Raw genomic sequence first — 27,678 nt, 5'->3', positions numbered from 1 at the left:
CCGAAGCTCCTGGGTTTTAAACAATTTATTTGTCCAAAACCATGCTTGAATTAATAATTTAAGTAACATCTTTAGAAGATTTAAATAACAAAATAATTTGCCCACATACCTGATTTTTTTTTGTTAATACTGCAAGGTCAGTTCAAATGCAGTTCAGACTACAGCTTGTGCAACAATGCGGCCAATCTATGCAGTTTTTCTAACGGCCGCCAGGATGCGCCAGAGCAATAACGGTAAGAGTGAGACAGTTGGATTTTTAATTTGTCTGCTACGCAAGTGAAAAAGTCTCATCACCACTTATCCTCTGTAGGGTCGCGGGGTGCTGGAGCCCATCACAGCAATCATCGGGCAGTGGGCAGGGGACACCCTGAACTGGTTGCCAGCCAATCGCAGGGCACGCAGGGACAGACTACTCGCTCGCTCATTCACACCTAGGGACAATTTGGACCGGCCAATCCAGCTGAAATGCATGTCTTTGGAATGTGGGAGGAAACCGGAGTGCCTAGAGGAAACCCACGCAAGCACGGGGAGAACATACAAACTCCGCACAGTAAGTCTGGTAGCTGGATTTGAACCCACACAAGACCTTAGAACTGTGCCGCACACGCGCTAACCACTGCGTCGCCGTGCTGCCCCCCAAGTGAAAAAGTCGGAATTCCGACTATAGTCGGAAAAATCACAATCCTGTACACAATACAGCGACAGCTGGTGGTCAAATATTGCACAGCGTCCCTTTTTATGCAAAATAAAAATAGGACACATTTAGGCTGAAAAGAACTAAGAGTGACAATAATGAACCCTTTGACTTTTATTAAACTTGTTACAATAAAACAATCAGTTTCATTAAAGTATTCAGGAAAACAAGAAATCCACTCTATGTTTTAAAATCCTCATTACATGACATTCTTAAAAGTGCAGCTTTGTCAAGTATTTAACTCTTCAATTGAACTTTGACGGTTAGACAAGGAAAAAAAAATTAGTTACCCTAAAATATACCCCCCAAAATAGTCTACTTCATTTCTTAAACTAAAGTTTAAAAAAAAGAAAAAGAAAAAAAGCATTGTGCAATTTCTCAAGGGTCCAAAAAAGGACACCTGTCACATAAAAGGACGACCAAGATTCACTGAAAAGCAGAAGCTTCCTCTCTGATGGGAGTGCACCCCGAGAAAAAACTGTTCTGGAAACTCGTCAAGGGACGCTTCTTTTTCTTGAGGATTTTTGGGGTAAGTGGTTCTTCTTCCAGATCCGGGCTCTGGTCTTCCTTTAGAAAAGTAGGCTTGCGTGCGAGTCTCAGTTCCGGGGTGGACGGGATCATGTCTCCGATTTCATCGAGCACCTGAAAGAAAAACAATGATTTGTTTGAGTGTAAGAATTGTCTTCATTCAAGTGTGTAGATCAGAGGCGGGCAAACCTTTGGAGTAGGGGGCCACATTCGGTTCAAAAATTTGGCTAGGGGCCTAGGCCTGGAGATAGTTTCATTTTCCTTGTTTGCATTTCTTTATAAATATACACGCAGATGTCATATTCCCTTTCTTTTTTTTTTAAATTAATTAGTAATGAAACGCTCAGGATTACATGATATATTAGGTCCCCGTTTTGAAGCACTAAATTTTAATATTTATGTTTTGGTAGTATTTTCATATTTCTATAGCGTTTCCATATTCGTATTTCTGTGTTACATGGCTGTTGCTGTGGTATTTCTTTTCAAAATCAAAGCATATGTTATATACATTTATTATACACACACTACACCATCACACACACACTACAAACTACACCCACACACCACATGACTATAAAGGCGCACCTGATTATAAGCCGCACCCAGTCCATTTTCAAGGAAAAAAACCTTTTTGGACATACATAAGCCTCACCTGACTATAAGCTGCATGTGTCTATTTTGAAACATGAGATATTTACAAAGACTGTACACGGAAAGAATTTGAATAATATACGGTACGTTAACCCCTTAATGTTCCTACGGTGGGCCGCTGGACCTTTGATAAACAAATACGTGTCTGTATGATGTCACCAATCACTGAAATACGCCATGCTACATATTACACTTGGGATTCAAGATGTAATGACCATTTCAAAATATTGCTTTTTCAGAAGAAAAATCACTATCAGTCTATAACAAGATACCTGAAAACTATAGTGGCCGGTGTAACTCACATTCAACTTTTTTGAATGTCCGCGAAAATGGCTTTGTCCAAGGACAATCCATAAAATCGAACCATGTAAAATATTGACTCCAAAACACACGGTAATGCCGACAGATAAATAGGAATCCGCCTTAAACATGTCTGCTTCGTTGGACATTGCTTCTTGTAATTAGTTTGTTTCTCCACATCATTTCAGTTTACAAATATAAGACTCGTAAAATGATTCCCAATATGATCGTTAACCCCTCCCTTTCGATTAACACCTTTTCCATGATGAGGGCCGCATCGTTGCATAAGCCGCAGGGTTGAAAGCTTGGGGAAAAGTCTGAAATTTACGGTGTATATCTACCTAATATATTTTTTGAAAAACTCGGAACAAAGTAAAAATAAAAAGTCAAAGTTTTACTATCAACATGCACGATACTCTTGTGGTTCAAAACCCATAGTCTTTTTAAGGATGGCAAGCAGTAAAGAAAATTGAAAAACAATGTTCTTTTATTATTATTTTATCATGATAATTACTACACTATTTGAAGAAAGTTGTGCAAAGAATGCTTTTTCAGTGTAAAATAATGTGTCGTCCATGTCATTTTAAATAAACTTATCTCCCAATTTTTTTCTGAAGGAAAACAAAACATGACCATTCCCCCCAAAAGTGGATTTGGAGATTCAGTTTTTTTACATGGATGCAACAATAGATCTAATATTGACAGTTTAAGAGAATAAAAACACTTAACATAACTCTTGAATTAATCATTGAGAGACAATGTATAAAATGAACAAACAAAAAACAATTTCTGACATTAGTCGTAAAACCGTAACCATTTTTGTTCGGCGGGCCAGCTTTAAAAACCTGATGGGTTGCATGTGGCCCGCAGGCCTCCGTTTGCCCACCCCATCTATCTAGACGATCGAGACAAGAATCACTAACCTTACGAGTTGTTGAGAGGGATGGCGGCTTGAAGAATGTTGTTTCGAAACTGCTCGAGTCTCCTGAAAAATTTTCACTCAGGCTTTCATCCTGGAGGGAAAAAAAAATAAAAATCAATTATCTACTCATTCACTGCCATTGACGAGTAGATACGTCAAAATTATACTTGATTTTAACTGGGCTGGCCAAACAATCATACAATAATTTATTTCCTGAATGAAAAGAAAAATTAGGACTTCAACAAGCACTTTACACAGATCTCAAGCGTGTTTCAACCCTTGAAAACTCAACGTTAGGACTCAAGCATTTAAGGTTTTCAAGTACCTGTACAAACCCTGCTTTGTAGTATTTTTCTTTTATTATTGGGGTTGTATTTCTGTAATAATCCTGTCGTAATAGTTCTGCACAGACGCTCCCCTACTTACGACCAGTCGACTTACGTAAAACAGTAGATACAAAAAAAAATTCGGGATGTCAAAAAACATCTGGACATTGCTGTAAGTTAATTTTGTATTGTGTGCACCTTTTTTCGAGTACAGGACGTTACTGTAGTGCTTCTTTCCGCCGCTACCGGCGTGTTTAGGCACTGTGAGAGGTCACCCAGCGTCTACCTGGAAGAAGAAATCCGCTTCCTCTTCCTAGTTTGTGTGTAAACATGCTACGTGTACTGTATCTCTAGCGCGCTAAGAACTTTGAGTTTTTATTGTTTGATATCTGGTGCATCTGTTCAATATGGTTGGTGTAAAGTGTAAAGAAGAGGCGAGCCGTTTCTTTTGAAATCAAAGTGGAATTTGAAAGCTTGATGCGGTTGAGAAAATGGTCGGAACAATTTTTTTCGTCCACTTCTTACAAAGGAGGAGGACCTCTCGAAACACATCTTCCAAAAGTAAGTTAAACTTAACTTTATTTATCTTTATAGAGCATATTATTTTATGAAATGTTTGTTTTTTTAAGTACAAAACAACAGAGCTTACTAATACAAGCCGTAAACATAATTACATGAACCTTAAACACACAAATATAGCACTGAAGTAACTTACAAACAAATTCAATTTACCAACGATCGTCCGGAACTTGTACGTAGGTTGGGCAGCGTCTGAAATAGTGTTTTTGTATTATAGTATTACTGTAGAGATATTTTTTTAGTATTTCTATGATATTTTTTTCATTAAAGAATGACAGCAAAATAATATATTAGGTCCCTGTTTCTAGGCACAAAATTTGTTATTTAGCTATGTAGCAATTCAGCAGCGGTATTTTTGTTGTAGACATACAAAAGGGATAAAAGGGCCTTTAAATTTTTTTTATGAGTATTACTTTATTTACTATTATATGGTTGGTTGTATCTCTTAACCATTTCCTGTGGTGTGTCTTGGGCAAGTTCAGCCTGGTGGTGCCCCTCCTCCTCCAACATATGCTTCCACCTGGTCTCGAACCGGGGGCGTTTTGCGTTTTAGGCAAATATGCCAACCACTGCACTCAGGAAACATTTACTATTATATACATTTTGATCATTTCCATTTGGCGGGCCGGATGAAAAGCTTGACAAACTGGATTTGGCCCGCCAGCTTCAGTTTGCCCAACCCTTCCGGTATTACGGTTTTGTGTTGCAATGTTTTGCATATTATCATCCATCAAGGGTGCCCTACCTCTGCCATGACACGGTCCTCAGCGTTTTGACAGTTCTCGTGGTCACACTCGCAGTCCTGACTGCACGTCCTTTTCACTTTGCGGCAGCGACAGCGATTGCTTTTACAGCCGCCTTTGCAGGAACACTAGACCCCAAAGAAATATATCAAATATATATAAAAAAACATATTGATGACAACCTTACCACATTGAAATGCAATGGTAACATCCCAGTCACAATTTTAAACACATGCAGTCTTGCAGGTTTCATACACCTTTTAATGGCCAAATTCAAACACCTTAAGCTTTTACAAGGCTGATTTTACAATTTCTCCGGTACCATTAAAAGAAGAAATCAGTTGTAAATCATGTATTTTGCAGAGCCACAAATATGTTTGTGATTTACAAATGCAATTTTTAATCTTGCGTGTGCATTTATTAGGACATATGATATTTAAATCGTCAGCAAATATATTTGTTTTTCAGAGAAGTTTCTCTCCCTATAGGTATTAGGTCAAAAGGAGTAATATGTAGCTTACATTTTCTGTTGCTGGAACTTCTCCCCACACAAAATGGTTCCAATTTACCACCAGGAAACGCTATATTAAGTTTTTGCATTGTCCAAAATGGATCCTTGTACTAATACACATTTCATAGTGCCCTGATAGGGGCGGCATGCACCGCCTGCCCTCTTGGTGGCAGCCCGTAGGGGACAGTGCCCTACAGACCAATGACAGTTGCAGTTAATTGCAAGGGAATAAATAAATGGACTAGATTTATTTAACACTTTTCAAGTCACTGAAGACCTCCAAAAGGGCTTTACAATGTACTTCACACGTACCCATTCACACACACACCAATAGCTGAGTCAGCCATGCAAGGCGCCTACCTGCTTATAGGTCACGGGCTGCAACAACTAATCAATCAAATTGATTAAAGTCAATCAAATTAATTAAAATTGATATTTTAAATCTTTGGACACGAATTGGATCCTCTATTTGTTGTATTTAGTGTTTATTGAGCCACCAAGTATGTTGAATCTAAGCAAATAAGAATGCATACTATTCAGTTGTGATGCTGTGAGTTAGAGTACTGCTTTGGTCCTGCAGAGAGCTCCAAGAGTGTTTTTATAAAGTTAGCTTACATTTGATTTAATCATAAATATTGAACATTGCATCATAACCAAAATAATTGGCATTATGTTTCAACTTTGTAGTGTTTGACTGTTTCATCATGAAACAAAGTTGACAATTTTCAAGGGGAACAGACAGTGCTGTAGAAATAGAGAAAAAAAAAAATAAACAAAAATAAAATAAAATTAGTAAAGAGAAAAATAATAATGAATATGTTTAACTCCAAACAATGGGGAGGATTCTTGAGCATATATCATATTTGTTAATTGTCACGTTTATTGACAAAAACTTTTTTATTGTTTTATATAACAGAATACTCTATTGTTTTGTGCCCTATTTTTCTACCCGTCCAAAACTTCAATATTTGAATAAAGAGAAGGAAATCAAAAATGTCTGAGAAATCAGTTTTATCGATTAATCGGGAAAAACAAACTGATCAACTGATTCATCAATTATGAAATTAATCGTGAGTTGCAGCCCTAATTAGGTGTTCAGTGTTTTGCCTAGGATACTTAGAAATGCAATGGCATAGCTAAGCCACCAGAAATCAGTGTGAGCATCCATCTTTAAGCAGACTTACAGGGAAACATAACAACAATATCAAGCATTTGCAATCGCATCATCCAAATTTCAAGCACTTTTCAACCCTTTGAAAACCCAGCATTAAAATTCAAGCATTTTCAAGCGCCATTACGAACCCGGAGTGTAATGCGACGCCTCTTTTTTTAAGCATGTAATAAAGTCAGTTCTTACCCCTGTTGTTGTCCGCTTCCTTGAGGTTCTGCGTATCTTTTCTGGTTGACAGTCATTCTTTTCTTCAACATCCTGTGAAGGCAACAAAATGTAAATCTTCAAGATCATAAAAATCCCTTCATGATTATTGTTAATTAATTGTGATCCCCCTGTGCAGTGCAGGATTCCCCTGTACTTTTTTTGAGGGGGTGGTGGGGGGATTAGTCAGTGATAGTGTTGGGAATAAATAACGCTGCTACCTAACGGCGTATTTTTTCAGTAACTGGGTACAGACGCTGCCCTACTTACAAACGAGACGATCATTGGTAAGTTGAATTTTTTCGTAAGTAATATACGAGTGCAGTGCTATATTTTGTATCTCATCTCATCTCATCAGCCGTACCGCTTATCCTTATTAGGGTCGCGGAGGGGCTGGAGCCCATCCCAGCCATCTCCGGGCAGTGGGCAGGGGACACCCTGAACTGGTTGCCAGCCAATCGCAGGGCACACAGGGACAGACAACTCATTCGCTCATTCACACTTAGGGACAATTTGGACCGGCCAATTCACCTGAAATGCATGTTTTTGGAACGTGGGAGGGAACTGGAGTGCCCGGAGGAAACCCACGCAAGCACGGGGAGAACATACAAACTCCGCACAGGAAGTCTGGAGCTGGATTTGAACCCACGACAGGTTCCCATGACATGAACTGTGCTGCACAAGCGCTAACCACTGCGCCGCCGTGCTGCCCCATTTTTTTGTATGTTTAAGGTTTATATAAGTATGTTTAAGGCTTGTATAAGTAACCTGTATTGTTTTGTACTAAAAAAAGTAATATTTAACTTACTTTTGGAAGATGGACTTCAAAAGTTAGGCAACTTCCTCCTATAAAGTGGTATAAAGTGGGCAAAAAAAAGAAAAAGCGATCGAACCATTTTGTCAACCGCATCAAGCTTTTTTATTCCACTTTCATTTCAAAAGAATTGGCTCGCCTCTTCTTTACACTTAACACCAACCATATTTAATTTCCCCCCCTAAGTTGCGCTACGGAGCCTTCACTCTGAAAATGCTGGTCTACTGGTGATCCCAAGAGCCAAGTAGAGATCCGCAGGTGCTGTGGAATGGTCTTCCCCCTGAGATTCGATCTGCAACCTCAGTGGAACTGCTTAAATCTAGGCTTAAAACACACTTCTATTCTATAGCTCAGTGTTTTTTTGAGCATGTTTTTTTTTACATTGGAAAAATTTTGCGGCACACCGCTAACCAAAAATGTTATAAAACGACACTGAACACTATGTTTAATTACAATATCATTTATAATACCCCCAGTTTTTACAGCACAGACACTTGACAATGACATAATATTTGCAGAAAATGATTCACAAAATGTTTTATAAAATTTTGAATTTTAGAAAGTGACATTGGATTATTTCTCACGGCACACCTGACGATCTCTCACGGCACACGAGTGTGTCACGGCACAGTGGTTGAAAATCACAGCTATAACTTATGAATGACCTATTTTTCATGTTGACAATATCTGTGTATTATTTGTTATTGCAACATCCATTGCAGCGTGGTTATCCTGGAAGGGGGATTACTTCATGTGCAGTCCCTTCAGTCCCCCAAGGTTTCTTCATTTTCCTTATGTTGAGGTTTTTGAGTGTTTCCTTGCCCTCACGTGGGTTTTAGATCAGGGGATAGTGTAATAATAGTCTGTGGTTTGCAATAATCTGTGGTCTGTGCAGCTCTTTGAGACTCCTTGTGATTAAGGGTGTTACAAATAGACATGACTTGACAAGTGATATTTTTCCCCTACTTATGTCATTCATAATAAATTCATGGTAATATGTGGATTAAATAAAAACAACCTGAAGAGCCAGTTGGGAGCCAAGCCGAAAAAAACGATTCTATAAAAATAGTCGGAATTCCCAACTAGGTCAAAACAGACCAAAACAGAGATTTAATGTATTAAATTCAATTTGTATTGTTCACTTCTGTTTGTTATTTTATTATATTGTTTATTATTTATTTTTGTTGTACTTCAAGTGTGGGATAAATCTGTTGCTGGTGAGGTGGAATAAACATTACAAGATTCTATAACACAACTACCTATCTGTTGTTCTCTACTCAACTGACTCGAATACTGCTCAGAAAATTACAAACTATTAACATACAAAAACCTTTTAAAGCAATGAAGTTACTTTCCCTTGTAACCTGTTACTTTTACTAGAGTAACTCAGTTACTAACGCAGATACTTTTTAGAAGAAGTAGTAAGTAATGATAACTAATTACTTTTCTAAAGAAATATGCCCAACACTGGTCAGTGATATATAAAATAAAGCTTGGGTTTCATGCACCAGGATTAGGAAATTGCGAAACACCGAGCGTGGTGCCCATGGGCACCAGAGTGCCCCCAAAGGACGTCTGAAGTGCCTGTTCTGAAACCAGTCCCCCAAAATGAGTCATTGAGATTTTCAAGTAAAATTTTTAGTTGTTGTCTGAGTCTATTTAACCATACGTTCAATAATCAGGTAATAACATAGTAATAACATAAGTTCTTATTTAAGAAATGCATATCAAACTGGGTGCTCTTTGCGCGAATTAATAACGAAAAGTACATCTCAGCTTGAAAAATGTTGAAGACCCCTGCACTACACAATAAAGCGACATCTAGTGGGCAAATATTACACAGTGTCCCTTTAAAGAATATATTTTGTTTGGGTTTGAAATGCATTTCTTGGTTATTGGATGGATAGGATGCTATTGGTATCAGAATCAGGTAGAGTTGAGTAGCAATTGAACATCCCTATCATGCATGAACCTCTACACAAAGTTCTGGTGAAGACAAATATGAAAAATGCTTACCAGTGTGGTCTCAATCACTTTGTTGGAGCTCTTCTGACAAATAAGCTGCAGTATCTTGAGCTTTTCATCCTAAGGAGGTGAAACATTCAGGAAAACCAGTGGAATGTCATAATAAATTCCAGGTGGTAATAATAATATCATTGATGATAACAACAACAGGACTCCAAGATTTGGGGAAAACAAGGTATGGGGACTAGCCTGCTCTTGGAGACGTGCCAGCAGCTCCTTCTCCTTAGTGGTGTCGGCTTCTTTATTTTGAATCTCATGTAGGAGCCGCTGGACCTGTGGAGAACCCAGTACAGTAGACGTTAAGGTCTAGAAAAATAGGGTGGATGAATTAAGAAATAAGTACTTTTTCCTGATGTCGTTGCTCCATTTCTACGAGATCTTTCTGGTGCTCAATGTCCATGGAGGACATTAAACCTCGCTCCTCAAGTAGAAGTTTATTCAAATCTTGTATGGCGGCCGTCTCATTCGTCAGGTCACTCTTCAGCTTGGCTGCTAATGTCTTTGCCGACACCAGCTGAGGTAGAACATTGATTTGATAAGATTCATATTCATTTGTCAATTGCTGATCAATGACATTTCATAATAAAGACATTTCAAGTCAAATATTCTGTGTACAATGTGCGAGTAATGTTAACCATCAACGCGTTAATATGTGCTGCTGACTGAAAAAAACCAAAACATTGTATGCAATGGGAATCAAACCAGAGTAGTGGCAGTGGGGGCGCAGACACATTACGAGGAACAGATGGCACACGAAATAGCATTAGAGCTTATTCCATTACCACACTTTACCCACGGTGCCACAACACTGATTTGCATAGTGCATTCTGACAGGTTAAACAGTCTCTGCACACTCATCTGTGCGTCAAAGCTTGCAAGGTATTTTCCAGAAACACGGTTTTCTCCAACCGCTAACATTCATTGGTGAAGAATTGGAGAGACCGTTTAACCTAAGCGAATGTACTCTGCAAAACAGTGTTCCTTACACCGTGAGTAAAAATGGTCTGATAATGAGAAGCTCTGATGCCTTGTCGTATGTCATTTGTATCACTGGTGGTTTAACGTTGAAGTGTTGCCACGCTCACCACAAATACATTAAGTTTGATTTCCCATTGCTTGCATCCATCCATCCATTATCTGCACCACTTATCCTCAGTAGGGTCACGGGGGTGCTGGAGCCCATCCCAGCTATCTTCGGGCAGTGGGCAGGGAACACCCTGAACTGGTTTGCCAGCCAGTCACAGGGCACACAGGGACAGACAATTCACTCGCTCATTCACACCTAGGGACAATTTGGACCGGCCAATTAAAATGACATGCATGTTTTTGGAATGTGGGAGGAAACCGGAGTCCCCGAAGGAAACCCATGCAAGCACGGGGAGAATGTGCAAACTCCACACAGGAAGGTTTGATCTCATGAACTCAGAACTGTGCCGCACGCGCGCTAACCACTGCTCCACCGTGCTGCCCCCGTTGCTTACAATGTTTCGCAATTCAGGTCAGTAATCATTATCAATTTGATTAATAATTGCTCAAATACGGTAATATACAGTAAAAACTAATGCATACCTCAAATTACTGAATGGCTTTCCTATCATATCCGTCGTATTCTGCGCTATATAATGTGCACCGGGTTAGAAGGCACTTTCAAATTTCTGCCCGAACTGTGGTATACAAGTGTGCCTTATAATCCGGAAAAATACGGTAATTCCAAAAGAAAGCCTAATGCGTTTCATTTACAAAGACAGATTTTTTTCCCCACTGACAAACAACAAAACTTACCTCAGTCATTAGGATCCTCACGGCAATCTTTGCATCGACGATGCTCGTGAGCCCATCTATTCGTTGCTTTACACGACCCTCAGCATCGGCAGCAAGAACTTTCTGCTGCAGGTCTGTTATCTGGGCGTTTCTGTTCACACGATTAACGGAATTTTGTTCATAAAAGCGCAGCTAAATGGCATCATATCATAAATCCAAAGCGTTTAAAAGTAGGCGTAATCTCAGACTGATCCAATTAATAAAATTTACACAAGTTTAAATTCTTCTGACCAACCTGAGTTCCATTTCTGTTTTCAAGTTTTCCAGCTGTTTAGTCAAAGGTGTTTCCAGCCCACCCTGACTCTCCAACTCAGAAAGCAGCAGCGTCCGACGCTTGATTTCGGACAATAACACGAGAGTTAAATTTCAGACAAAATAACGAAATGCAACCAAGTAAACGGACATCAACTGACCCGGATTTTGGTGGGCATTTGCTCCCCGGCATCGATCTGTTGCTTTAGTTGAGTTATATCCTGAGCCAAGCCTTTCCTTTCCTCCAGAAGGTCGTTGAGGTGACGACGGGCCTCCTCGATGCTGACCATAACTTCTACCTCGCTGAGGAACAAATTCTGTTCACAGAAAAACATATGGTAAATAAAGCTTACATAGCACATAAATAAGTACAAATCGGGAAAGCTTACCAAGGGCACTTCGTTACAACTTTTTTTTTAAATAGCAATACAGTGGGCTCTCTATAAAAGAGCTACTCTAGTTATGAGAAATTTGAGATGTCTTTTGGGCAAAAATACATTCCAAGTCATGAGAATTTCCAGGCGCTATAGCTAGCATGTGCATGTCCCGCCATAAAAACCTGAACCCGCGGTCTTGTGTTTTTTTAAAACACATAGCATACGCATAAACAGTTTCTCATGCTCCCACACTCTACCGTAACCACGCAAACACCTGTTAGCAGCCACCAACTTCTTCCATGGTAGGAAATCTTAACAAACTTGCATTTTATTCGGTTAATGACATCTTATTTACCTTGTAACTGATTTTTAAGTTGAATTATGATTTTTATGCTTTTCTACTGATAAACAAGATGTGTTTTATAGTTATATAGGGTCAACTTGGATGATTTTGGGAGGCCAGGAACAGATTAGTTGGTTTCCAGTCATTTCTTATGGGGAACACTCGTTTGATTGAGAAATTCTAGGTTCAAGTTTAATCCGGGAACGAATTAACCTCAGGGCAGCTGCAGTAACAAATCTGCTACAGTGACAAATGGCCCCTTATGAAAGGTGCTATACAAATTTGGATTTTTCGCTAGCTGGCGCCATCTTCTGGCTTAAGTTATCATTGCAGTCTATGCCAAACTCCTTGTGTGGCTCAAGCAAGTACATGCTTTCCTTAGACACGCTCGGATAAATTCTAACCTTTTCATCTTTTTGGGGATTGGACAGTATTTGAAAAAGGCCATTTCTTACTTTCATCATTTCCACACTACACAAAAAAAAACATCGTAGGGACGAGCATGAAATTGCTTTCCACCCCTCTCTCTAAGGGTCCGTTCACCTTTAAAATGGCCAAATTCCAGCACTTTTAACAGAGTTTCAAAGCAAATTTTAAGATCTCTTCAGTACGATTAAAAAAAAATTTAATAAATAAAAATCCAGTGTGTATCATGTATTTTGCAGGGCCACAAATATATCTGATTTACAAATGCATTTTTTTAATATTGTGTGTGCATCTATCAAGGAATATGAATTTTAGATCTCAAGTAAATCGCAGACATATTGATTTTGAGACAAATCTCTTCTCAAATCGATGTCGTGTTGTACATGCACCTGTCCCGTAGGGACGATAATGCTCCATAGGACAATAACATATGAACTAATGCCAGCTGCAGTTAATCACAAGGGATGAAGAAATGTAATGGCAGAGCGAAGCCACCTTAGAATAGCGTCGGCGTCATTTTGTCGAGAAACATGGCAACAATTTTACGCATCTACAAGGACTTTACCCAAATTTCAAGAATATTTCAACCTTCAAGTTCAAGGAATTTCAAGCACAAGTACAAACCCTGCCCCCCTTATGTCTTGCGTGTCATGAACGGCGTTGCTAAAAAGTGAGGAAAAAAGCAGATAGGCTTGGTGGGAGATATACATTATAAAGGCTCTTTGAACTCAGTTGGGTATTCTTAAAAAATATTTTACTTTTTTAACACTTTACGGACACCTCATATGACGCGCCCAACCTTTAATCTCATGTCTTATAAAAAGGTGGCAGCAACATGCCACATGAAATTAAACAGCATTGATGAACAAACCTACAGCAACTGCATGAACAAAGAAAAGGTCTACATGACATCCAGTATGTGCAGGTATTGAGCAACTTGTATAGCGAAGTGATTTCGGCAACCTTAATACTTAAAGATCTCCAATAGCGCTCAAACTTGAGCAAAATTACCTTTATTCTTGTAGAAGCAACTTCCTTTCCTCGGTTCTGCGAATCTTTGCGCTTCTCAGCCACTTCACTTCTCTTCTGCAGAGCGAGTTTCAGTCGCTTATTTGCTGCATTAACCTGTAGAGGTCAAACCCTTTGTTGCAGTTATAAAAATAACAGGGCACGCAAACTTGTTTTGTGCAAGTCTCGCATCAAAATATAAAGTACGGTGAGTGAGTGAAACACAAAACGTCACCTCTTCCGTTTTGCGACGGAGCATATTGGCCTGTTTCTGGAAACCCCTCTCAAGTTTGAGCAACTCGTACTGACGTTTCCGATCCTGTAAGAAAAAAAATGAAAACATTAACACATTTTTAAAACCAGCAGCAAAGAACACGATCAAGAGGTGACTGTGTCAAGCTCATACGCTGTACCTTTTCTTTCAGTTGTAGCACCTCATGGTCCTTATTTCTCTTCCACAGACGAAATTTATCGGAGTCCTCCCTCATTTGCCTCATGAGCTGTGTCCGCTGGGTCTTCATCATCTGGAAGAACAAGCTACATTGTTCAGTTCAAAAACTTAAGAATCTATGATTCATACAGACGCTCCCCTACCTACGAACATTAGCGTTATGAAAAACGGCAGATACGAACGTTTTTTCTGGGACGTCGAAAAATATTCGGACATTGCTGTAAGTTAGATTTTACACCATTTTCCGAGTGCAGGATGGTACTGTAGTGCTTCTTTCCGCCAATACCAGCATGTGGCGCCGTGAAAGCTCGCCTAGCTTCCACCAGCTTCCTTTTCCTTTTGCGGCTTCAGTTCATGTGTAAAGATATCTCTTTGACATTTTTATAGTTAAATATGCACCCATTCAATATGGTTGGTGTAAAGTGTAAAGAAGAGGCGAGCCGCTTCATTTGAAATGAAAGTGGAATAAAAAAGCTTGATGCGGTTGAGAAAACAGTTGGATCGTTTTTTTTCGGCCACTTTCTACCACGGAGGAGGAAGTAGCCTGACTCTTGAAGCCCATCTTCCAGAAGTAAGTTAAACTTCACTTTATTCATCTTTATAGAGCATATTATTTTATTAAATTTTTATTTTCAGTACAAAACAATAAAGGCTACCTATACAAGCCTTAAACATGCTTATATAAACCCTAAAAATTAATTCCATACAAAATATAGCTCTGAAGCAACTTACAAACAAATTCAACCTATGAACGATCGTGCGGAACCTATCTCGTTCGTAAGTAGGGGAGCGTCTGTATTTATTACCATTATATATATATATATATATATACATATATTACACTGTATATACACATACAAAACCAGCAAAATATGTCCTTTTACCTGTATATCCTGCATGAGTTTGGTGACTTTCTGAACTGAAGACTCTTTGAGTTTCAGCATTTTGGACTGTTCAATTAACTTTTTCTTCATGTCAACCAGCTGGCCTTCGAGCTCCTGCAGTCTCTTTCTGCGTTGTTCACTCACCCTACAGGAGAAGCATGCAACTCAGATGTCAGTAAAAGTGTGGGTTCTTTTGAAGATTAAAGAAGTGAAAAGATAATGCTTCTAGATAAGTAAGCCCAAAGGCTAATTTGCAAAACGTACTTGGCATGGTTGGCGTCCTTTTTTGCAGACTCAAGTGCTACGACAAGCTCCACTTTCTCCTTTTGCAAAGCATTGACTGCTATCTGCAGCTCTTGTACATTTTTCTATGGGATTTAAGTAGAAAGTCAAATTATAAAGTGAATATGAAAAGCATATACAGTCCGTTTACCACTAAAATCAGGCCTGTGATTGAAGGTCAAAAACAGAATGACAGCACTACAAGATATACTTGTTCACTATGCGAAGAATTTGTTTCACCTCTTGCTCTGATTGCACAGACTGTAGCTGGCTATCATTTTGACACATCTTCTGGATCAAGGCCTCTTTCCAAGTCAAGGCTTTGTTGAGCTCGATCAGCTCCTTGGATAGTTGGGCCTGTTGCAGTGCATGCTGGGCTGCAAAGCAATCTGTGGAGTCCTTGTCAGCACTTGTATTGGTTTCCTGATGTGAAATCAAAGTATCATAAAAATGAATTAAAAAAAAACAAAAAACAGGAACAAAGTAAGAATAAAAAAAATCATTACTGCTGCTTACAGACTCATCTGCTGCACTTGCATTGCCATTTCCCTCTTCATCTGGGGCATCCATCCCTGCATCCATAATATCGATGGAAGCAGCAATACCCATGCTCTCGCGCTAGGAAAAATAAATTTGCGTGAAACACAGTGCTCAAACGGATTTAAACAGGCCGGCGGGATAATGCTGAGACGCAGAAGAGAAAAATGAGCAGCATCACATCAAGCTACGGCATACTGTTTTAAATATGTCCACTGGATCACGCCAAAGCCAGACGCCACTCCCATGGCAAACAACCTACTATAGCTGTGTTTGCTGACTACCTTTATCAACCAGTAATACTTGAGGTAACAACCATCCCAATGTTATTTTACCTCAAATAAAAATCGCAGACGTGCTTTGTTAAGGCAATAAAATTGCACTCGCGTGTGCTGCATGGGCATCTTTAATAAGCGCAACATTTGCTACTTAACTATGCTTTGCATTCCCAGCAATTGGAAATGATAGATGAGCACCTGGATTTAAAAAATCCAAAATATTATCTGGTTGTCTTTGCAGAACTTTAAAGAGGCTTCAGCGCTTTTCTATAATAGATATTAAATCTAACAGTAAAGTTTCCAAATTCATGTCAACACTTAAATAAAAAAGAAATAATTCGAGCATTAATAAAAGCAATTATTTGCACATAAGTGTTTGTGTGCCATTTGTCACTTTCCAGTTTCGCCAATTTAAATGACTTGTAGTGAAAATGAGGTTGGTTGTTGTTTGGAGTTTGCATTTGTTAAAAAAAACTGTTGAGAAACACTACAAAGGTTTAACGGCGGGCTGCGTATTGAGGTGTCCTTACAGAGAAAGTTAAATATTTTCTCAATAAAGTATGTGTTAAAAATGCCCAACTGAGTTACTTTGCCGCCATCTCGTGGCCTAAAGTCATGATTGCAGCCTTAGGTTTTCAAATGTCACACACCAACCTTTAAATCTTAGCAAAGGAAAAAAACAACCTCTATTATTGTTTTAATCAAATTTTAAAACCCTGAAATATAATTTGCAAGCCCCCGAAAGACCCCGGCACTCCAGAAAAAAAACACACTTTTTATGCCATAAGTTTACTAGTCCAGGTCCCCTAAGAGTGTGGCGAAAATGAGTCAGTCACCCCTGCACTTAAGAAATAACGTTTGTGTTCTTTTTTAACGTAAAGTATGCAGGATTTCTGATTCATCACTTGTGGGAAAAAACAAAACAAAGAGCGACAATAAATTATGATACCTTCAGCTCTGAAACGATTTCTTGCAGGTTCCTTATGATCTCAACATTTTCGTTTATATCCTGATCCTCAAGCGTCTCCAATATTTTTTCGAGATTGATTCTGCAACTGTAGAAAAAAAAAGATCCATGAGAAATAATGATCAAAATGCTTCCCAAAACATGCAACACTTTACTCTTAAAAATGTCAATTCTGCTAAAAAAAAAAAAAAAAAAGTTTGAAAGTAAAGGAGAAAGTAACCCTTACGTTGTGTAATGCTGGAGTTTGCTTTGCAGTCTCTCATTCCTTTGCTCAATCTACAACAAACCGTGAGCAACCGTTAACATTGAATGAAAATGCAATGCCATCAGAATTTCCCCCAAAACGAACCTTCGAAGACCACTTTTGTTTCGCCCACTTACCGTAATGATCTTCTCAAACATGTGAGTGGTTTGGGATAAAGTCTCACTCAGTTCCTTGGTCAATTTTATATTCTCGTTTTTCAGACTGCGGTTCTGCTCCAGCAACTCCTTCATGTTCTCGTCAGACTCAGGCCTTATGAAGGGCGGAGGGACAAGCTTAGTCGACATCATATTTTGAAAAGTTATGTCCGTTATGACTTGATTCTTTGCTTACCCGGAGAGCACTGGTGCCAGACCTCCACGGGCACTAACAAGCATCAGCTGCAACTCTTGAACCTGTGAATAGAAATGTTGGTATCTTCTCTGCACAATATCTACCAAATCGCTCATTGAATTTCCAGGGTGTCCCATGATCTAGTTCACCATGTTTGTTGCTTGCATGCACCTGTTTCTTTAATCTGTTCATTTCTGCTACTCCAGGATCAACGTTCACAATAGGCTTGTTTTTTATTTTCCGAGCCCGGTCGGCATATCGCAGTGTGTTGATGGTCTCTTCCAAATTTGAGTCTGCAGGACTGACACATGCGATCATAAGGGTGTGACTGTTGCCTCCAAGGGAATCTGTTAAAGGCACAAAAAATACTGGAGTTTAATCATATGTATGGTTTATGGTCTCAGAGGCTACAGTAAAGGAAAAAAACACTAAAGATGTTTGTTTTGGATTCAAAATAAGCCAACTCAAATATTTTACTTGCTGGTTGAAAAGTCAAAACAGACTAAGAAATGAAATAAAAGTACAATTGCATTATTATTTCCAGGGGTGCACTGAAATGAAAATTTGGGTCTGTGGGCAAAAATGCTTAACCTTCGACAGAGAAACAAACAGCAACTCTGGAATAAATTAAATGATGGGTCTTTATTTTGCCTTGACTTGTTGAAAAGAACTGCGCGCGCCCTAGTGGCTGTTTTAACATTCATCTCATTCCTACATGTGAGACAATAATTACAAAAAGATGATGGTTTCTCACATCAAGGACCTCAATTCTGCTTCAGCTTCATACATTTTAAGGCATTTAAGACACCAAGCTGACATTTGGCAAAGATTTGTTTTTAAGGGATACAGTATTTAAAACAGGGTTCGTACACCTTTTTCGTTGCCAAATTGAAGCACCTTTTAAGCACTTTCAAAGCCAATTTTCCAATTTCTCTCGTATCCAGAATCGTGGTCTCTCTGCCTGTCCCCTTAGGCGCGGGGCAAGATGACTTTTCTCATGACAACGATATACAAACTGATGTCAGTCGCCGTTAGTCACAAGGGAAGAAGAAATGCGATGGCAAACCAAAGCCACAGGGACAAGCGTGTTAGCGTCATTTTTTAGGACACTTGGGTTTATTTTTCTTCAACTAAAGCATTGTCTATCAAGTCAGACTGCCGGGAAACATGGCAACAATTTCAAGCACTCACAAGCACTCACCCAAAGTGTAAGCACTTTAAACTTTGAAAACACAATAATAAAATTAAATAACTTTTAAGGATTTTAAGCACCCATAACAGTGTTAATAAGAAGTTGATTAATTGCTAAAATGTAGTATTTTTAATTGTGAAAAAAAATTATGAGCCCTACTGTTCAGGTTACTTAAGGAATATTTTATATTATTGTAGGTATGTGACTATTCTTGAAAAGGGAGTAGTTCCTCTGACGGTGGGCTGAAAAACAAATCAGAGCCTACCCTGTAACAAACGGGTTAGCTTGGAGTCTCTGTAAGGGACATGGGTAGTTTTCTTGCTTTCATCCCCCAAGGCGCTGATCACATTACCCAAAGCCAAAAGGCCTCGATTGATGCTGATGCCTGAGGATGAAAAAGGTTATTGAGGAAACCGAGAAGACAGCACTTTTAATCTGCCACCTACAACCTCACATAAATGTCTAATTGAAGGTCGCATGTGGTAGATTTAGAACGTACCTTCTTTCAAACGATCTCCCTCTGCTTTGGTTTTTTTCTGCCTCTCTGAACCGGCCAGATCCACAAGGTGCAGTTTAGAAACAACAGACTCAACTCTGAAAATAACATCAAATACAACAGTGGAAATAGTTACATCAAATTGTATTGGTTACATTTGGCAAAGTAATGACAGTTTTGAAGGCTAAGACATTTTCCTGAACAAAGTTTAAGAAAAAAAAATGGATCAAAGCAAAACTGGAGCTGCCGGTATCCTTCTACAAAGCCAAAGTCAAGTCAAGTTTATTCGAGAGCATTCTGGCATACAGTGTGGTATGCTGGGAGCACGGCAGGAGGCGGAATACACACAGACACAGAGTAATAAACACAGCCCAGAAAATCATTGGCTGCTCTCTGCAAGGATGTTGCTGGCTTGCAATACCACAACAGAGCTAACAACATTATAAAATGGTAAATGGTCTGCATTTATATAGCGCTTTTCAAGTAAATGAAGACCTCCCAAAGCGCTTTAGAATGTGCTTCACACTTACTCGTTCACACAAACACTCACACACCAATAGGGAGTCAGCCATGCAAGGCGCCGACCTGCTTATTGGGGGCATCAGGGATTCAGTGTCTTGCCCAAGGACACTTCGACATATAACACGCAGGAGCCGGAAATCGAACCTGCAACCTCACTCTACACCCCAACCACCACCTCTTTGAACAGTGTTCCTCTGGTAGGCACTACATATTCCTTAAAACAAGGACTAACAAGTTCAGAGACAGTTTCCTCCCATGGGCCATCACCACCCAAAACCAGTGCGCAAGATAAAACGGGGTTCGTACACCACTTTCAGTGACTTTTCAGGGCTAATCTCCCATTTTTCCCAGAACCATTTAAAGAAACAATCCGGAGTGAATCATATTTTCAAAGCCACAAATATATTTACAATTTACATACGTGATTTTTAATTTTGCATGTGCATTTATCGAGACGTATGTTTTGGATCTTGCGTGAATCGCAAATATTTGTTTTTGAAACATATACCTCACCATAAGGATGTTGGGTAAAATGACAGTAATATTTACAGATAGCTTACATTTTCAGTTGCAGAAAGTTCTTCCCATTACAATTTACCATTGGTAAACGCTACCGTAATTTTTTGCATGGCAAAAAATAATGTCCATATTTGATATGCAATCCTTGCGGGAATACATATTTCATCGTGCCTGTTTAGGTGTTGCATGCACCTGTCCTACTGGCCGCAACCTGTAGAGGGTGATGACGTTTATATGAAAATGCCATAAAAACGAATGCCAACTGCCGTTTATCACGAGGGAATGGGAAATGCTATGGCAAAGCGAAGCCACCGGAGAGCCGTCTTGGCATCCTTTCTAAGCAGACTTGTTGGTAAACATGGTAAACATGGTAATTATTTCAAGCACTTTACCAAAACATTCAAGCACAAAATTAAAATTCAAGCATTTACAAGGATTTCAAGCACCCATACGAACTTTGTTCACTTTCATTCAAAGCAGATGCATCACGTCAATGACATAAAGTGACTATTGGCGCAGCTGAAATCCCACTATCAAAACAGAATCAGAGCTGAGAAAATAGATCTGTATAAAAGTGGCACCAACAACACTCACTTATCTTTGCCTTTGCGTTGCTCCAGTGTGATGGTAAAAATGGCGTGCGAGCGCGAGGAGACTGCGTTCATTGCGGTGGAGCCAACTGTCCGATTGGAGTTGCCAAGCACCAGGCAGCTAACCACCTCTTCGGCAGAGACCACACACTTCTCGGTTAAACCTACAATCTGGAAACGCAGTGAATAAATGACTTTCACAACAACGAAAGCACCTAGAAAACATGCTCAGCCACTACAAGCTTGTGTCTTTCAATCCAGGGCGTCCAAAATTTACCTTTATGCCTTCTTTGGGGTCTTCCCTAATATTCATTGGAAGAGCATCTTTAGTAGTACGCAATAGATCGAGAACATCTTCGTTGTAGAGCTGTAAATTAAAGATGGGAAAGAATAACTTCCACTCTTCCTCTATGTCAAAGAAACATTTGTGACAAAAATAGTCAGACTACCTCAAGATATGACACAGCCATGCTGAATTCAGCGTCTGTGTTATTTTCCTTCTGTTCAAAGATCCAGCTGATGACACGTGGAATAACGCCAACGGAGGAATCATTCTCTTGAGATGTTGTGTATGCTCCACCCATAGAGAAAGTCTTTCCAGACCCCGTTTGTCCATATGCAAGGACAGTGGTGTTGTAACCTAAAAAAAAAAAAGTATATATAAACCACTTTTTGGCTGATTTGGTTACTTTCTGTATGAATTACATGTTTCTGACATCTGCAGATACCTTTAAAGAAGCCATGCATTAAAGGGGACACAGCAGTGTTGAAGACCTCCTCCTGTTCTACGGTGGGGTCAAAGGCATAGTCATACGTAAACGCTTTCTCTGGCCCGACTACTACCTGAAAAGAAAAAGAAAATTTACAGTTATTGCATGTTACGGATTAAAAATTCCCCAAATCATCTTATTTTTGGCTTGAAAAAAGTATGGATTTGCTGATGTTTATGCGGTTCTCCGTAATATCAGGTTTTCTTTGAGACGAAATAAAATAAGTGGTCCAAGAAGTTGAAGTGTACAGAGAAAAGATAAATCAAACACTCTGCATACAAACGCTACCCTACTTACGAACGAGATAGGTTCCGGACGATCGCAAGTTGAATTGGTTTGTAAGTTGCTTCAGTGCTATATTTTGTATGTTTAAGGTTGATATAAGTATGTTTAAGGCCTGTATAAGTATCCTGTATTGTTTTGTACTAAAAAAAAATAAACATTTCATAAAAGTATATAATCCATAAAGATAAATAAAGTCGAGTTCAACTAGTTTTGGAAGATGTGCTTCAAGAGATCCTCCTCCGTGGTAAAAAAGTGGTCGAAAAAAAGCGTTCCGACCATTTTCTCAACCGCATCAAGCTTTCTTATTCCACTTTCATTTCAAAAGAAATGGCTCGCCTCTTCTCTACACTTTACACCAACCATATTGAATGGATGCACCAGATATCAAACAATAAAAAGTCAAAGTTCTTGGTGCGCTAGAGATACAGTACACGTAGCATGTTTACACACGAACTAGGAAGAGGAAGCGGATTTCTTCTTCCGGATGGACGCTGGGTGACCTCTCACAGTGCCTAAACACGCCGGTAGCGGCAGAAAGTAGCACTACAGTAACGTCCTGTACTCGAAAAAAGGTGCACACAATACAAAATTAACTTACAGCAATGTCCAGATATTTTTTGACATCCCGAATTTTTTTTCGTATCTACCGTTTTACGTAAGTCGACTGGTCGTAAGTAGGGGAGATACAGTATAGAATGTTTACACCAAACTAGGAAGAGTAAGCGGATTCCTTCTTTGGGGTGGATGCTGGGTGACCTCTCACAGCGCCACACGTCGCTAGCGGCGGAAAGAAGCACGACAGTAATGTCCTGTACTCGGAAAAAGGTGCGCACAATACAAAATCTAACATAGAGCAATGTCCGGATATTTTTTAACATCCCGAAAAAAAGGTTCGTATCTACCGTTTTTCATAAGTCGAATGGTAGTAAATAGGAGAGCGTCTGTATATTGTATACCAGAACTAACTCTTCGAAGCGGTTTCTTCTTCAGGGCCATCACCACCCTAAATAAGCACTCTAGACCGTAAAAAGAAAATATATATCTTGCCTATGGATACAAAAACTGTATTAATAGGTTTTCTTAACTCTTATTTTGGGAAATGTCATTAGACAATTTTCGTGGCACTATTGTCCTGATGCACAACTAAGGCCAGCTCATATGCAAAGCCTTTTGATTTTCTTGCCTTTTCATTCTGATATTCAAAAGAGGAATAAAAAACAAAAACAAATAAATTTCATGTTTATCCTATTCTCGTCGTCAACAACAACAGCAGCAGCTAAAAATAATTTCAGAACGGATACAGAGAATTCGTATATGGAAAAGTATTTTCTTGCGACATTTAAGAGTGCCATTTTTCAGTTGAAATTAGTTCTTCGATACTCTTATTACATAAAAATAACTGCAAGCAACTAAGTAGTGATCCTTAATAACTGTATTAGTAAGTCAACATTTTCAATACAAAAACGGGTATCGGTTGATAAATTCTTGATTTTCGGAGTTTTAAAGAAAAATGTGTATTTTGTAATTTGCCATAAAGTAAACTAGTAAACTACAGAAGATTCTTAGTACTTGGTCATTCTGAAGTTCTAATAATTGTGCATTGTAAAGGTAGTGAAATGAAAAGCAGTGCAATAACATTTAGCAGGAAATAATTCCCAAATAAGTCGCAAGATATAATTTTTCTAGGAAGGCTACAATCTACCCTTTAGAGGTCGACTGCCGACGCTACATGGGGCAGTCAGCCACACGCCTCGTGAAGGATGCAGGAGTGACAGGAGGAAAATTGAAAAGGGTAATAAAAGACCTGGCAGAGGAGGCTCAAAAGAGCAGCTTTTGGCTCTGGCTGACGAAAGGGGATAGGAACTGAGGAAAGAACACCTAAACCCCAAGATCAGCTGAAAAACAAGGGGGTGGGTGCCATCTTCCAGCTTCAAGGGGTGGCAGGGATACATCCTAGTCTCTACTCCGCCACCCGGAGATGTTAGAGTGATTAAATGGAGCGAAATGTTTACGGTTGGTGGTTCCTAGGTGACGACCCCGCAGCTGAGCCATGGGCACCGGAGGAGGTGCGACAGGCAGCAATACCAAGCAGGAAAAAACAACTACCTGTACCTTGTTTACAGTTATGCGCGCTTGTTTATAGTGGTGATGGCCCTAGGGAAGAAACTGTGTCCAAGTCTGTTAGTTATTGTTTTAAGGGACTTAAAAAAACTTCAAATACAGACCTGTGGTTCTCCTGGCACAAAGTTAAGACAACACTGACATCCCTCGTTGATTTCCTTTGGCACCAGAGGACGACAGCGCAAGGCGACTTGCACTGCAATCTGCTTTGCATCGTCAGCGGCCATTATGTACAATCACGTCTCAATAATTTCTGAGAACACACAACAGAAAGGTACATCATGTCATATTTGATAACAAGATGGCACTGTACAGTCTAACGGAACCCCTGCCAAATGAGCACGACATAGCAGCAAGATGCCAGACAAACGAGGGTGCAAATACTAGGTTCCGCTATGTAAAAGGAATGCAAATTTCTCAACCTATGGATTTTTATAAAAGTTAACAATGGTATGATAGTTTGTGTATTTCTGCTCATTATTCAAATCAATGTTTTTATTTACTGAATGAAGGTTTGTACAACTAGGAGGCACGAAAAATAAACTCCCCACTTTTATTTCAGTTTTTCTGGGCAAGGGAATGATAAAACACAAGTCTAAATAAACAACTACAATATTGCATAAACTTATAATAGTGGTTCTCAACTGATCTGACATCAGGAACCAGCATACCACTGTATTTTGTAATGCAATTGAAAAAGAGTGCTACAAAGCACAAGGAAGAATACAAACAGCAAAGACTCAAAGTGAACAAAATGCACCGTAATTCTCATATTTTTATCCAGCTTCTCACACGGTTTTAGTTTTTGGGTGAACCAATACAAATCAAGACAGCTCTATCTTTGTGCTTCATGTTATGTAAAATAAATACAGATTTCTTGACTCGTGGGTATTTTTTTTTTAAAAGGGTGTTTATATAATAGTTCATATTTATATCCGCTTATTACTCAAATCAATACTGTTTTTTATTTAAGAAGTTTTTTAACCTTTAGGAAGCACTAAATAATACACAATGCCCCATTATGAACCACAAAAGGAGGGCACTTGGGGCGGGGCGATACTGGGTACTTTGAAAGTAATCCAATCCTAATAAACACATTGCAGTATCGATCAATACAGATTTGAAACCAATACTTTTTGCATGAAAGTGTCATGTATAATGAATAATTGAACCTATCCCGCCTTAAAACTATTAAAGGCAATAAAAGTGTTTAATTTTCTATTAAGTAACTACATTGCACAATATATAGAAAATAAAGTCAGTAATGCAAATAATGTGTCACTACGTTTTTATTGGCTCTGTTTCCATACTGACACTGAATTTAAAGGTTTTCTTCAGGAACAGCAACACGTTTACATTTTTGGTTGCAGCTTGTTGCTCTCTGGGGTGCGAAGTTTTTTGTGTTTGTGAAAATGAGTGGTGTTGCCTAAGTAGCAGATCGACTGACCACAAAAATGACGCCTGGCATTGCTCTTTTTGCAGTTAGAAAAAAAAAACACAGAGGGGTGAGCTTCCTGTTTGCCTCTGTCATCTTTAGCTTCCAGTAGGGGTGCGCACATACATTTGAACCACTCTTCTGCTTGACAGGCAGGATGAAGCAGTAGGCCAGGTAAAGGGTTGATAAGTGTGACTGATAGTCACACACTCAGACATAAACTTAAGAGTTTCTGAAGGCGCTGTGTGAGAGAAAAGGGCTGCGCTATATCTACATAAACGCAATGTTTTGAGGGAATTGGTGGAAGAGTGAAGCATCAATCCCTGGACAATAGTATCTATCAATCAAATTTACTTCGTATCGATAATATCAATATTTGGATTGATCCGCCCACTCATAGAAGCTCAATAAATTGTGTTTCTTTGGACTAGGAAATCTTAATCTTGGTTTTGACCTCATTTAAGGACAATTTATGTACCTTATTAACAGCTTACATTGAAGTGAAATTAAAAACGTTTTTTGTACCGATCCAGAAAAGTCCTTTAAAGTTAAATAAAACATAATTTAGGGGATTTTTAACATCACATTGGGGGTCATTTTCACACGAAGAAAATAGGGTGGTTAAAAATTTCGGATCATTTTGAACTAAAACCATCACAAAAACGCATAATTACTTTTTAGGGTTTGTCGGACGAAACAATGAAATGATCGTCAACAAAATACACAGACAGTATTAAGCGTGAAGGCAAAAAGATACATTATACTTTTGACTCGACTTAGATTGTATTATACAAAAAAATGCATATTTTGAAGTCAAATGTCCTCCATGTTCGAGAGAATAGAAAAAAAGAACTAACGGCTGGTGCTGCGAGCAGATCGAGGCAAGGTTGTCTTACCTCTTTGTCTAAAATCGCCCAAATGAAGAGTCTTAAGTTCGCACAATCGTCAATCGTAGAGAAAAACGATGAAGTCGAATTAAAAATCACTGAAATATAATACGTTAAAAAATCTATTTCTTTACCGTAGACTAGAATTCTTACCGGGGATTTTCAAGCATTTAGCTCCGCCTATAAAATCCCGCCTCTTCCTTTTATTTTTCTTCTTCGCGTTCAACTGCGGTTAGCATCCATGACTGTGGTCTATTACCGCCCCCCATCCCATCATTACGCATGTTTGTCTTGATCTCGCTCCGCTTCTATTTTGTTGAGAGACGAGGCGGAAGCGCTAGATTTGAATCATGGGCGTAACCGGTCCGTTTTTGGGGGTGCTCAAGCACCTCCAAATTCAACCCAAGCACCCCCCAAAATTATATTATTAAAAAATATATATATACGTCCTTGATAATATGATGAAAAAGTTTAGACAGTATAATTTAAAAAGTGAACGACGCAGTTTAGGATACACTCCGATGCCTTGAAATGGTTCCGTCCATTTGATTTCTAGCACTGCTCTCGCCCTCTCGACGCTCCTTTTTGGCATAGAGTCCGTCTGCTCCGGTGTATTAGTGACATTCCCGAACAGAGTTGAAATATCATAAACCACTCTAAAGGGAAAATTACTTTTTTAACCAGCCAGACGTTCTTGGTGGTCAGCACCCACAAAACTCTGAATCTAAAATCACACCTGATTTTAACTAATTTAATTTGACTCTAAAAATAAAACATAATCAAACTTGTATGACGATTTATTTTTTATGGAATTGTATCCCTAACTATATGTTCTTTACTTTTGTGTCACATTAAAGGCTCAAAGGCTCTTTGCTTTTTGTACATTTTTGTTTCTCTATTCAAATTATTTGTGTATGTCAAGTCAAGTCAAGTCATGTTTATTTGTATAGCACTTAAAGAGTCTCAAAGGGCTGCACAGATTATTGCAAGCCACAGACTATTATTACACCATCTCCTGGTCTAAAACCTACACGAGGGCAAGGAAAAACTCAAAAACCTCAACATAAGTAAAATGAAGTAACCTTGAGAAGGGACCGCAAATGAGGTAATCCCCCTTCCAGGATGACCAGGCTGCAATGGATGTTGTAATAACAAATAATACACAAATATTG

General features: G+C 39.1%; 1 protein-coding gene across 2 annotated transcripts; it reads right to left on the bottom strand.

The window, feature by feature from the left end:
* Nucleotides 1–793: 793 nt before the first annotated feature.
* On the bottom strand, nt 794–26,772 carry kif4 (kinesin family member 4). Of its 2 annotated transcripts, XM_088320851.1 has the most exons (31): nt 26,660–26,772; nt 26,516–26,546; nt 24,289–24,437; nt 21,737–21,851; nt 21,458–21,648; nt 21,286–21,375; nt 21,013–21,179; nt 19,381–19,475; nt 19,147–19,266; nt 17,861–18,036; nt 17,690–17,751; nt 17,476–17,608; nt 17,321–17,370; nt 17,077–17,182; nt 15,829–15,930; nt 15,553–15,735; nt 15,295–15,398; nt 15,031–15,175; nt 14,109–14,219; nt 13,931–14,014; nt 13,699–13,812; nt 11,703–11,858; nt 11,525–11,622; nt 11,251–11,380; nt 9,812–9,982; nt 9,658–9,741; nt 9,460–9,528; nt 6,612–6,683; nt 4,746–4,871; nt 3,097–3,186; nt 794–1,336 (listed from the first exon to the last, which is right to left on the bottom strand). In XM_088320851.1, the coding sequence occupies exons 3-31, from the start codon at nt 24,409–24,411 to the stop codon at nt 1,121–1,123; spliced, it is 3,483 nt and encodes a 1,160-aa protein (XP_088176977.1). In that variant the 5' UTR covers nt 24,412–24,437; nt 26,516–26,546; nt 26,660–26,772; the 3' UTR covers nt 794–1,120. The 2 variants fall into 2 exon arrangements, with proteins under 2 accessions (XP_088176977.1, XP_088176976.1); XM_088320850.1 differs by having other exon boundaries at nt 26,516–26,681.
* Nucleotides 26,773–27,678: the final 906 nt, after the last annotated feature.

This window comes from Urocampus carinirostris, chromosome 17 (genome assembly GCF_059441175.1).
Source record: "Urocampus carinirostris isolate Australia breed hairy pipefish chromosome 17, RoL_Ucar_1.0, whole genome shotgun sequence".
Lineage (NCBI taxonomy): Eukaryota > Metazoa > Chordata > Actinopteri > Syngnathiformes > Syngnathidae > Urocampus > Urocampus carinirostris.
The sequence above is the reverse complement of the archived record's forward strand: the minus strand, read 5'-3'. Positions and strand labels throughout refer to the sequence as shown.